General features: G+C 37.1%; 1 protein-coding gene across 4 annotated transcripts in view; it reads right to left on the reverse strand.

Moving 5' to 3' along the window:
* The window catches only part of VCL (vinculin), a 109,288-nt gene that overhangs the window by 40,584 nt on the left and 54,986 nt on the right, over positions 1 to 13,718 (reverse strand). For all 4 annotated transcript variants that reach the window (XM_040242400.1, XM_040242401.1, XM_040242402.1 and 1 more), the window contains exons 3-4: positions 2,240 to 2,390; positions 1,951 to 2,059 (exon numbers count right to left, since the gene is read on the reverse strand). In XM_040242400.1, coding sequence (XP_040098334.1) covers positions 1,951 to 2,059; positions 2,240 to 2,390 — 260 coding nt within the window. The remainder of the gene's footprint in view (positions 1 to 1,950; positions 2,060 to 2,239; positions 2,391 to 13,718) is intronic.

Raw genomic sequence — 13,718 nt, forward strand, 5'->3', positions numbered from 1 at the left:
CTAAATGTGACATAATTTTCACACATTTGATATACATTTACAAATGTGTTTAAACTGTTGAAATTAATAAATATATATTAAAAAAAAAAAACAATTCACAAGTGGTGAGCGGGGGAATACCTTGCCTGGCTTCCATACCAGTTTTCATGTCATGTACCTGGCCACTGAGCCTATATGTGTAAGAAACTCATGTGAGCCTACTATAGGCACGCCTCAAAGATACTGTAGATTCAGTTCCAAACCACTGCAACAAAGTGAATATCACAATAAAGCGAAGACATAGGAATGTTTGGGTTTCCCAGGGAATATAAAAGTTATATCTCCACTGTACTGTAGTCTATTAAGTGTGCAATAACACTATCTAAAAACACAAAGTACATACCCTAATTTAAAAATACTTTATTGCTAAAACATGCCAACTATCATCTAAGCTTTCAACGAATCGTGATCTTTTCAACAGTAACATCAAAGATCAGTGATCACAGGTCACCATAACTAATATAATAATAATGAAAAAATTTGAAGTGTTGTGAGAATTACCAAAATATGACACAGATACATGAAGTAGAAAAATAGCACCAAATGACTTGCTTGAGCTAGGGTTGCCATAAACCTTCAATTTGTAAGAACGCAGTATGTGTGAAACACAAGAAAGAGAAGCGCAATAAAATGACGTGTGTCTGTACTGAGAATCTAGCAGCTGAAAAAAATCTTAAGAATTACAATAACATGTTTTGTTTTCATCTTTAAAATTTTCTCTACTTTCCAATTTGCCTAAAATAAGGAGGGGGGTCTCACTGTCATAATTAAAAACAAACAAAAATGTTATAAATGTAATTATGGTGATGACAGCATTTGAAACAATCTGGTATTTCAGAGTTAGCCTGCTAGAAACTTTTGTTTACTTTGGTTATTATTCAAAGGTGCTATGTGAGTCTCTAATACTTTGATTTTCAAACTGCTCTTAGAATTTCTTAAGTAGTTTCACGGATTCTCAAGGGTATCCAAAGGGAGATGGAAAGGTGGGGATATCCCTGCTTGATCCACACTGGCTCCATTTTTGTCTTTCATATGTTGAGATTTTGCACTAGATTTCATCTGAAGAAATAAGGTTTCTTCATAGTGCTAGGAACAAGTTTAAAGGGTACTTCTCTAAAGCCATTTCTCAGAGATCTTCAATGATAGCTCAGAGAAATTCTTAACTGCCGTTAAGTTTACAGAATGACTGCACTGGAACCTCCAGAAAATGCTATTAATTAAAAATCATTTTATGTAAGAAAAAAGAATTTTATAAAATGATATGTGATCCTTAACACTAACAAATTAAACATCTAATATGTCTTATCATTAGTCTCATTTATACTTTAAGGAGCCTCAAGTTCATGTTATATGTCTATAACACCAAAAGCTGGTACTGTTCATGTATTTTGAATATTTAATTCTCAGATGACTACACAATCAGAGATTTAGCTACAGAAGCTCTTCTCTCCTTCTAGGTCTGATTATATTATGCAGTCTTGGGCAAGGGCATGAATCCATAATAGCAGGCGAGCTAATTAGCAAGCTAAGAGGTCACAGAGAGCTCAGGCCAGCTGGCAGACAGTGAAGGAATGCCATATAATGTGGAATGAAGAGGTCAGGATTCAGGGTGGCCTTAAGCATTGCAGTAATAGAAAAGTATTTCCTACATTCTCCAGCAACATTTGCAATGTCTAGTTCAGTTCATTAGACAGGGCCAGGATTTGCAGAAAGCAGATTCAGCTTTCAGAGACAATGATTTCTCTTCAGTAGAAGCACAGAGTCAGCTCCATCAAGAGAGCAGAGACAACTAAAAATCCAAAGCATCATTACCTACCTTCCACAAAAAAAGCAGGGAGGAGTGTCCCTTTCCTCCTGATCAACCAAGGACAATTCATAGAACATTTATTATAAAAGTAGCATATGACTAACCTGGTCCAAGATTCTTCGTGTAAGTGACCAAATCTTCCATAGTTTCTACCACCTCTGCCACTGTAAGATATTCCAAAATTCCTTTGCAAACTCTAATAATTTTACGAACCTGAAAATATATTTCAGAGTATTCAATCAATTGTGTTAACGATAAGTAGAAAACACAGTGATTCAGATGTGTAGCTAGTCAACGTTTTCTCATCCTAAACAATACTCAATCCTCCATTATTATCTTTACGACTGGGCTTGTTGTCAGCAAGAGGTCTGCTTGGACCTCGGGGTGCCTTACCTCAGCCTCGTCGAAGGTGAGGAGCAGGTCTGATGTGCCAGAGAGGATGCCTCTTGACCCATCAATTAGATAATCTCGAGCAGGCACTGAGTAAGGATCTGACTGAAGCATCTGGGCTGCTTGGACAAGCTTGGTGCAAGCATTCTCCACCCTGTGGGGAGGAACATGGAGTTAACTCACTGGCAGAACCAAGCAGAAGAATATCACATGCAAATTCAATGGATGTAAATGGAGATGAATTCATATTTTTTTCCTATATGGAAAATAGACAAGAAATTACAGCTTTTAACATTGGCAATTAAGGGCAGCATATTCATTCACTCACTGCATTAAGCCTTTGTTCTTCATTATTTCCTGACTACAAAACATAATGAAAAGGAGTTCTGGACCTTTTACTTTAGGGGGCTATATCTCTGTAACTCCTTTGTTTCCTTACTACTCACCCTATACACACTGTCATTAAAAGACACTGTCAACAGTTTCAGATTTGACATCTGGAAACAAAATACCAAAGCACTGTGCTAAATGAAAAAAATAATAATCAGACTAACCAAAGGAATAGGAGGAAACACAAAGAAAAAGCATGAGGTAATGTACAAATTTTTCATTCATCTAGTCAAATGGATTTGTTTGACAAACTAGACTGTTTGAAAACAGCCCTATAAAACAGTGGTGTTCATTAAAATGGCATTGATAACCAGTAATTAATAGTTTAATATAATTTAGTTTAATAGCATGGATGACCTGATCAGTGAACTCAGGTGGCTTTTGGAGGTGGGAGATCATTTTAAAAAGGAACCCAAAAGGCATAAAGCAAATATTCACCTTGATCCTCCTGTACTATACTAATATGTATTCATTCATTCAACTGTTCTTCTACACAGAGTTGAAAAGGACCTACCAGATCATTTCCTCTAATTCCATACTGAATAAATGCATTATGTTATCACAGAGTAACTTATAAACACAAGCAATAAATTACTTTAAGTTAAAATATTTAGCCAAAATTACACATTCTTATTTGAAAACACAAAAAAATGTCCCACGCAAATAAAAGCCCACTCCACAGGCAGTTCTGAGGATCAAAAAAATAATATAAAATTCCACAAGTACAAGGCAGTCTTGCACTGTTAATAAATAGAATTAAACCAACATATCAATTTCAATTATGTAAAAAGCACTGAGCTATGGACACTATAAGTATGTATATAAAGATGCAAAAAACACTAACTCTCAAGAAACATACTCTGGTAAGTCACAAACATCAGAGCCATAAGGCAGCACATTATAAATATCAGCAAAGAGCAAGACCTCACTGACATGGCTTTTGATCAACAATCTTAGGTGACTGGTTATATTTAGTTAAAAATTTTTAATTAAAATTAAAATTTAATTTGAAATTATATAATATATACATATGACAAAAACATATAGACATATATAAAACCCTAAGGCATACAGTGAAAATTTTTCTTCCCTCCACTATCTCCTAGGCACTCAAATTCCATCCACTTGCAACCAATGTTACCCATTTCCTCTGTATTCTTCAATAAAAAAGATATTCTATGCACAAAGAAACAAAAACATAGACTTCCACTTTTTTAATATAAATAGGATCACACTACGCATACTCTCTGCATTCTGATTTTTTCACTTAATTTAACTTGGAGATGTTCTAATAGACGTATCCAAAGAACCTCCCTATTCTTTTACACAGCTCCATAAGTCCATAATTTACTAGACTGCTGCAATGAACCACCTTGAATAAACATCTTTTCTGTTGTTTGTGCTGTGCAGCTTCCAAGATATTACTCTCCTGACCAGGGATTGAATTTGGGCTCGGAAAAAGAAATGCAAAAAAGCAAAATGGCTGTCTGAGGAGGCCTTACAAATAGCTGTGAAAAGAAGAGAAGTGAAAAGCAAAGGAGAAAAGGAAAGATATACCCATTTGAATGCAGAGTTCCAAAGAATAGCAAGGAGATAGAAAAAAGCCTTCCTCAGTGATCAGTGAAAAGAAATAGAGGAAAACAATAGAATGGGAAAGACTAGAGATCTCTTCAAGAAAATTAGAGATATCAAGGGAACATTTCATGCAAAGATAGGCTCAATAAAGGACAGAAATGGTACGGACCTAACAGAAGCAGGAGATTTAGAAGAGGTGGCAAGAATACACAGAAGAACTGTACAAAAAAAGATCTTCATGACCGAGATAATCACGATGGTATGATCACTCACACTCACCTAGAGCCAGACATCCTGGAATATGAAGTCAAGTGGGCCTTAAAAGCATGTCTATGAACAAAGCTAGTCGAGGTGATGGAATTCCAGTTGAGCTATTTCAAATCCTTAAAAATGATGCTGTGAAAGTGCTGCACTCAATATGTCAGCAAATTTGGAAAACTCAGCAGTGGCCACAGGACTGGAAAAGGTCAGTTTTCATTCCAATCCCAAAGAAAGGCAATGCCAAAGAATGCTCAAACTACCACACAATTGCACTCATCTCACATGCTAGTAAAGTAATGCTGAAAATTATCCAAGCCAGGCTTCAGCAATACGTGAACCGTGAACTTCCAGATGTCCAAGCTGGTTTTAGAAAAGGCAGAGGACCCAGCGATCAAATGGCCAACATCTGCTGGATCATCGAAAAAGCAAGTCATCTATTTCTGTTTTATTGACTATGCCAAGGCCTTTGACTGTGTGGATCACAATAAACTGTGGAAAATTCTGAAGGAGATAGGAATACCAGACCATATGACCTGCCTCTTGAGAAACCTGTATGCAGGTCAGGAAGCAACAGTTAGAACTGGACATGGAAAAACAGACTGGTTCCAAATAGGAAAAGGAGTTCGTCAAGACTGTATATTGTCACCCTGCTTATTTAACTTGTATGCAGAGTACATCATGAGAAATGCTGGGCTGGAAGAAACACAAGCTGGAATCAAGAGTGCCGGGAGAAATATCAATAACCTCACATATGCAGATGACACCACCCTTATGACAGTAAGTGAAGAGGAACTAAAATGCCTCTTGATGAAAGTGAAAGAGGAGAGTGAAAAGGTTGGCTTAAAGCTCAACATTCAGAAAACCAAGATCATGGCATCAGTCCCATCACTTCGAGGCAAATAGATGGGGAAACAGTGGCTGACTTTATTTTTCTGGGCTCCAAAATCACTGCAGATGGTGATTGCAGCCATGAAATTAAAAGACGCTTACTCCTTGGAAAGAAAGTTATGACCAACCTAGACAGCATATTAAAAAGCAGAGACATTACTTTGTCAACAAAGGTCCATCTAGCCAAAGCTATGGTTTTTCCAGTAGTCATGTATGGATGTTAAGAGTTGGACTATAAAGAAAGCTGAGTGCTGAAGAACTGATGCTTTTGAACTGTGGTGTTGGAGAAGACTGTTGAGAGTCCCTTGGACTGCAAGGAGATCCAATCAGTCCATTCTAAAGGAGATCAGTCCTGGGTGTTCATTGGAAGGACTGATGTTGAAGCTGAAACTCCAATACTTTGGCCACCTGATGCGAAGAGCTGACTCATTTGAAAAGACCCTGATGCTGGGAAAGATTGAGGGCAGGAGGAGAAGGGGATGACAGAGGATGAGATGGTTGCATGGCATCACTGACTCAATGGACATGGATTTGGGTAGACTCCAGGAGTTGGTGATGGACAGGGAGGCCTGGTGTGCTGTGGTTCGTAGGGCTGCAAAGAGCCGGACACAACTGAGCAACTGAACTGAACTGAATGAAAACCACGTACTAACTCACTGGATCACTAGAGATTTCCCAATAAATATCATTTTTAAATGTATATATCTGTAGGACACTATCTAGAAATTGAACTGCTGAGTCATAGGTGTGGACATTAATAGTTTTGACAAACATTGCTATATTGCCATCCACAGAATTATCAATTTACATTTCCACAAAAATGGATAAGAGTACCTGCTTCCTCAGAGTTTCAACAACTCAATGTATAATCAAACTTAGGCATCTTCACCAATATGACAGACCAAAACTGATAAATCTCAATAGTTTGAGATGATACTTATATAACATACAATTAGTAATTTTAAATGGTATAATTTTCTATGTGCTTGAAAAAAATAAGTTTGCTCCTAATTTTTAGGTGAATTATTTTATATATTCATTAACTTAAGCTTGGTAACTGTGCTGTTCAAATCTTTTATATGTTTGCTGATACTTTTTTGGTCTGTTTTATCTATCAATTACTGAGTGATAAAAAATCCCACCAGAACAACAGATTTGTCCATATCCCCTTGCAGCTCTGTTTTTGTTTTACTGAAGCTAACTTATTAGGTACATATAAACTTGTAATTATTATATCTTTCTTATAATTTGAACCTATAAATCATTTGGTGACACTTCTCTATATCTCCAATAATGTTTTTTGCTGGTTTATTGTAAACCAGCTTGCTCTGACTATTGTATTGGATTGGATATAACTTTAACTCTGTTTCCTTATATTTTCAGATCAAAGGTGGCTCAGTGGTAAAAAATCCACCCTCCAATGCAGGAGACACAGGAGACTTGGGTTTGATTCCCAGGTCAGGAAGATTTTCCCTGGAGGAGGAAATGGCAACCCACTCCAGTATTCTTGCCTGGAAAATTCCATGGTCAGAGGAGTCTCATGGGGTTGCAAGGGTTGCAAGGAGTCAGACAGGACTGAGCACATACACACACATCCTTATATTTTACATGTGTCTTTATGAGTCTGCTAGTGACAAAATGTATTCATTTTGGTTTGTTTGAAAATGCCTACGTTGTCTTCATTCTTCAAAGACTACTTCAGTAGTACAGAATTCTGATTGATCATTATTTTATCAACACGTTGAAGGTATCATCTCACTATGATCTGAAAACAGAACCAAAAAGAGATGTAATAGAAGTAGAGGTTGGAGTGACATGGGGCTATAAGTCAAGGAATTCAGACAGTGTCTAGCGGCTGGAAAAGGCAAGGAAATGAATCTTTTCCTTAAATCTCCAGAAGGAACCAACTCTGCTAACCTATTTTGGACTTTAGACCTCCAGAACTGTAAAATAAAGTATTTGTATTGTGCTTGTTGTGAGAGTAATAGGACACTGGCATCCAACTGAAATTCACTAGGCATACAAAAACACATGAAAATACTACCTATTATGAACGAAAAGATAATCATTCAAAACCAACCCAGAAATGACACAGGCGACAGAATTAGTAGACAAGAAGTCTAAAACAGTTACTATGTGTTTCATATGCTCAAAAGCTAAAGGAAAGACTGAGTAGATAAATGAAAATTATATTTAAAAAAATACTCAGATCAACTAGAGATGTGTCTGAGATACAAAACTACACTGGATAGATTACTACTAGATAAGATATAGCACGAAGATTTTTTTTTCTTTTTTCTTTTTTGCCCGAAGATTATTGAAACTGAAGTCATAGCAATGAAAATTATTTAAAATAGGAGAAAATAAAACTTAAAAGAAAATGAGCAGAGCATCTATGAGTTGTGGCACAATTCCAAGCAGCCTGTATGTCTGTAAGCAGTCTGTATGTCTATAAGTCCCCAAAGGAGAGAAAAAGGGCCAGGAAAAAAAATTGAAGAAAAAATAGCTACAAAATTTTCAAATTTAATGAAAAGAATAAAGCACAAGGTTCAAAAAGCTTCATTAACCTCAAGCACAAAAAACATCAAAGGACTCACTACAAGCTACATCATAAGAAATTGCTTAAAACCAATAATGAAGAGAAAATATTAAAAGCAGCCAGAGAAAAATGAGACACTTTATATTACAGAGAAACAAAGATAAGAATAACAACAGACTTCTCATTGGAAACAATACAAGCCAGAGAAGAGTGGAGCAAAGCACTGAAAGAACTTTGGGTGGATACAAAGAAAATATTTCAAAAATTAGGGCAAAATAAAGACTTTCCAGGTATGCAAAAGTTAAAAGAATTCATCACCCAGCAGACATGAACTATAAAAATAGTTAAAGGAAGTCCTTCAGAAGAAAATTATACCAGATAGAAGTTTGGATTTATAGAAATAAAGGAAGAGCACAAAATGGTAACTATGTACATAAATATAAAAGCACATTTTTTTCTTATTTTTAAATCTTTAAAAGATAATTGACTGGCTAAAGCAAGAACTTTTTAAGACACTAGGTTCAAAAAAAGTAAATCTGATTTGGCTGACTAGTTAGAAAATGAGGATTGGTTTCGCCAATATTGTGGCAAATGTTTTCCACAAATTAAATTAACATGGAAACATTTGAGATGTGTACAAAATACATAATATGGCAGAAAATACATGTTTTGCAACTAAACTTATGATTCTAAATATTTAAATTTAAAGTAATTAAATATTTAATTAAATAAATATTTAAATTTGGAATATTCAAGGTATTCACAAGTATTCAAAGTATCTCAAAAGTCCTTTAGGAATACTCAGGCTTCCTCTATGACTCAGCTGGTAAAGAATCTGCCTGCAGTGCAGGAGACCTGGGTTCGATCCCTGGGTTGGGAAGATTCCTTGGAGAAGGGAAAGGCTACCCACTCCAGTATTCTGGCCTGGAGAATTCCATGGACTCTATAGTTCATGGGGTCGCAGAATTAGACACAACTGAGCGACTTTTACTTTAGGAATAGTCAGATGCTTACTAAAGACCACTAGTTGAAGAGCACTGGCCACCTGCTTCAAGGTTTGTTTGTTTGTTTTTTTAACAGCCATTCCTTCTGGCTGAAACGCCTCTTTCTCTCTCCCCTCTTTTGCTTGACTAACCCCTATTTATTCTCTTAGGTGCTGCTTTTTTTTTTTTTTGAGTTTTCAAACTTTTATTTTATATACAAAGAGCTATATTGTTTCTGCATATGGTACATGTGCTGGATGATCCATTAAAGGGAGTTCATTTAGGCCAAGTTAATGAAGCTCATGTCCTTCAAGTACTGGCTGAAGATCTTAAGTTTGTATTTCCAGATCAGACCCCGCTGGTTTGAGTAGGCCAGCAAGAGCGAGAACCCTGGCCAAATTTTCTCGAATGGCTCCGGTAGAGCTGCTGGTGACCCACATTGCTTTCTTGGTGGCAACAAAGCAAAAGGAACAAGAGAGCACACACATGTGCTCTTCAAAATTTGAGGACACAGTTTACCCAGAAGTTAGTGTTGGCAAATGACTAGATGCTGATTTTAAACAACTCTTCCTTCAGAAAACCTATGCAAATCTGTAAGTGTCTCTCTTATGTGTTCATGAGACAAACCCTCCTGGCTTTGTTCTTCCTATCTCCCAGAAAAGTGTTAAGTTCAGCAAGATCTAGGACCTTATCTTTCCTGTATTCACAGGGTACAATCCCTGACACATAAGAAATATTCAGTAAATACTCAATAAACAGTTGTTGAATGAAAGAATGGATTTTTTTCAAGTACAGGATATCATGAAATCATCTGGCCATCAAAATCATTAACTTTAAAAGGTCACAAACTTATTTCTAGGGTAACATGAACCTTGATGAAATTATAGCAAACATAAACACCACAGAATGCAACTACTGCACTACATCTATTTGAAAAGACAGTTTCTGCACAAGTGTTTCAAATTTGGAAAAAGCAAAAAATAAATGAAAGGAATAACCATCATGGAGAAAGGAAACAGGAAAAAGAAAAGATGAAATGGAAAAGCTTTACAGGAATCAATTTAATTCTCCACTAACGGTTCCCTTGTGTGGTAAAATGATAGGGCCAAAACAGACATTGCATCCTTTCCTTTTACCTACAATAAGACATCTGATATGTACATTAAAATTTAATGAGATTCATAAAGCCAAACAAATCCCACCATGACTAACCAGTAGGCAGAAACAGGAAGGAGTCTGTCTTGTCTGTGGAAAGTGAGAATTTTTTCAACCTGCCTGGCTTCTTAAAGTGATCTGCTTTTTACAAATCTTTTTTAAAAAGCATGTTAGAGAATGACAGCAGGGATAAAGTCTATTTCTTAAATAATTATAAAATTTAAAAAAATAAATCTTGACTATATATTAATCATAATGAGTTAGCTACTTTAAATCAATCCGCTAACACATTTTAAGGTTTCTCTCTGCCTTTGAGTCTTCGATCTAAATTAGTAGAAAGCTCTTCTGCTTTAGATGAATGAACCAATGACAGCCTCACAGGACCCACTCATAACCCTCAAGTCCATTCTTCATCAAATTACTACATGATATAACACCATATCATTTAAGAGATGGAAAGGTTCCAAACTATTCAGTTTCATGTGATTTCAATTATCACTAATCAAGATGTTTTAACTTATGATGAATTTTTTTATTTAAGAAAAATAAGAGAAAAACAGATTTAGAGATTATAAAGACTCATTGCCACAAGACATTTTTTTTGGTATTTTTATTTTAATTTTTAATTTTTTTTATTTTTTTAATATAAATTTATTTAATTGGAGGTTAATTACTTTACAATATTGTATTGGTTTTGCCATACATCAACATGTATCTGCCACAGGTATACACGTGTTCCCCATCCTGAACCCCCCTCCCACCTCCCTCCCCGTACCATCCCTCTGGGTCGTCTCAGTGCACCAGCCCCAAGCATCCAGTATCATGCATTGAACTTGGACTGGCGATTCGTTTCATATATGATATTATACATGTTTCAATGCCATTCTCCCAAATCATCCCACCCTCTCCCTCTCCCACAGAGTCCAAAAGACTGTGCTATACATCTGTGTCTCTTTTGCTGTCTCGCATACAGGGTTCTCGTTACCATCTTTCTAAATTCCATATATATGCGTTAGCATACTGTATTGGTGTTTTTCTTTCTGGCTTACTTCACTCTGTATAATAGGTTCCAGTTTCATCCACCTCATTAGAACTGATTCAAATGTATTCTTTTTAATGGCTGAGTAATACTCCATTGTGTATATGTACCACAGCTTTCTTACCCATTCATCTGCTGGTGGACATCTAGGTTGCTTCCATGTCCTGGCTATTATAAACAGTGCTGTGATGAACACTGGGGTACACGTGTCTCTTTCCAAAAGTCTACAAGCAATAAATGCTGGAGAGGGTGTGGAGAAAAGGGAACCCTCTTACACTGTTGGTGGGAATGCAAACTAGTACACCCACTATGGAGAACAGTGTGGAGATTCCTTAAAAAACTGGAAGTAGAACTGCCTTATGACCCAGCAATCCCTCTGCTGGGCATACACACGGAGAAAACCAGAATTGAAAGAGTCACAAGACATTTTTAGAGATTCTTCTAGACTGCACCCAGAAGTGAGTTCAGTTCAATTCAGTGGCTCAGTCGTGTCCAACTCTTTGCGACCCCATGGACTGCAGCATGCCAGGCCTCTCTGTCCATCACCAACTCCCAGAGTTTACTCAAACTTATGTCCATTGAGTCTGTGATGCCATCCAACCATCTCATCCTCGGTCATCCCTTTTTCCTCAAGCCTTCAATCCTTCCCACAATCAGGATCTTTTCAAGTGAGTCAGTTTTTTTGCATCAGGTGGCCAAATTATTGGAGCTTCAGCTTCAGCATCAGTCCTTCCAATGAATATTCAGGATTGATTTCCTTTAGAATGGACTGGTTGGATCTCCTTGCTGTCCAAGGGACTGTCAAGAGTCTTCTCCAACACCACAGTTCAAAAGCATCAATTCTTCGGCAGTCAGCTTTCTTTACAGTCCAACTCTCACATCCATACATGACTACTGGAAAAAACATAGCTTTGACTAGATGGACCTTTGTTGGCAAAGTAATGTCTCCGCTTTTTAATATGCTGTCTAGGTTGGTCAATAACTTTTCTCCCAAGGAGCAAGTGTCTTTTAATTTTAAGGCTGCAGTCACCATCTGCAGTGATTTTGAAGCCCCCCAAAATAAAGTCTATCACTGTTTCCACTGTTTCCCTATCTATTTGCCATGAAGTGATGGGACCAGATGCCATGATCTTAGTTTTCTGAATGCTGAATTTTAAGCCAACTTTTTCACTCTCCTCTTTCACTTTCATCAAGAGGCTCTTTAGTTCCTCTTCACTTTCTGCCATAAGGGTGGTGTCATATGCATATCTGAGGTTATTGATATTTCTCCTGGCAGTCTTGATTCCAGCTTGTGCTTCATCCAGCCTGGTATTTCACATGATGTACTCTGTATATAAGACAAATAAGCAGCATGACAATATAAAGCCTTGACGTACTCCTTTCCAGATTTGGAACCAGTCTGTTGTTCCATGTCCAGTTCTAACTGTTGCTTCTTGACCTGCATACAGGTTTCTCAGGAGGCAGGTCAGATGGTCTGGTATTCCCATCTCTTGAAGAATTTTCGACAGTTTGTTGTGATCCACACAGTCAAAGGCTTTGACATAGTCAATAAAGCAGAAATAGATGTTTTTCTGAAACTCTCTTGCTTTTTCAATGATCCAATGGATGTTGGCAATTTGATTTCTGGTTCTTCTTCCTTTTCTAAATCCAACTTGAACATCTCTAAGTTCACAGTTCATGTACTGTTGAAGGCTGGCTTAGAGAATTTTGAGCATTACTTTGCTAGCATGTGAGGTGAGTGCAATTGTGTCGTAGTCTGAGCATTCTTTGACATTGCTTTTCTTAGGGATTGGAATGAAGACTGACCTTTTCCAGTCCTGTGGCCACTGCCGAGTTTTCCAAATTTGCTGGCATATTGAGTGCAGCACTTTCACAGCATCATCAAAGAAATGAGTTACTAATCTTAAATTCCTTTAGTTTAATTCTTTCATATATTAGTTCATCTAACATATTGAGGACCTACTAAATGCTACATGAGTCCTAGAACTAGATTGGAAGGAAGGTGCGCTACACAGCTTGCAGAATCTTAGTTTCCCAACCAGGGACGGAACCTGGGCCCAAAGCATTGAAAGCATCAAGTCCTAACCACTAGACTGCTAGGGAACTCCCTAGACTTTTTTTTTTAAGTCCCTATTTTTAAGGGGTTACCACTTTGGTAAGACGAGGCATATAAATAAACAAATAAGAATTAGTATTTAGAAGTATGCCCAGCACATGCTGAGGTGATACAAAGTAGAAGTAGTCTTCTTAACTGAGAGATTACAAGAGTTGTCATAGAAAAGTGCTCCTGCCTTCAGAAGCTCAGCACTGCTTATAATGACAATTCTCCTAGTAGCATCTCTTTGAGTTGTTTTTCCCATGGAGTAATATTCTCCCCATCTCCTTCTCTCCCTCCCTGTCTGTCTTTCTCTGTGTGTGTGTGTCTCTCTCACTCTCTCACAGGGAGAGTGAACAATAATAAACATTTGCAGTAGACCTGCTTTGACTAGAGAAGGGCAGTTAACTACTACAAAGGTCAGGTAAATCCCTCGCTCTGAAGCCAAATAATCTCAATCTACTCTGTCAAAATCAATTATCACATCCCAGCTCACTGATTTAAATGAAGAACGGAGAGAAAGAGAGCTGGAAAAAATAATACAAGCACACCCTGGA

This window comes from Oryx dammah, unplaced genomic scaffold, assembly GCF_014754425.2.
Source record: "Oryx dammah isolate SB20612 unplaced genomic scaffold, SCBI_Odam_1.1 HiC_scaffold_6, whole genome shotgun sequence".
NCBI lineage: Eukaryota > Metazoa > Chordata > Mammalia > Artiodactyla > Bovidae > Oryx > Oryx dammah.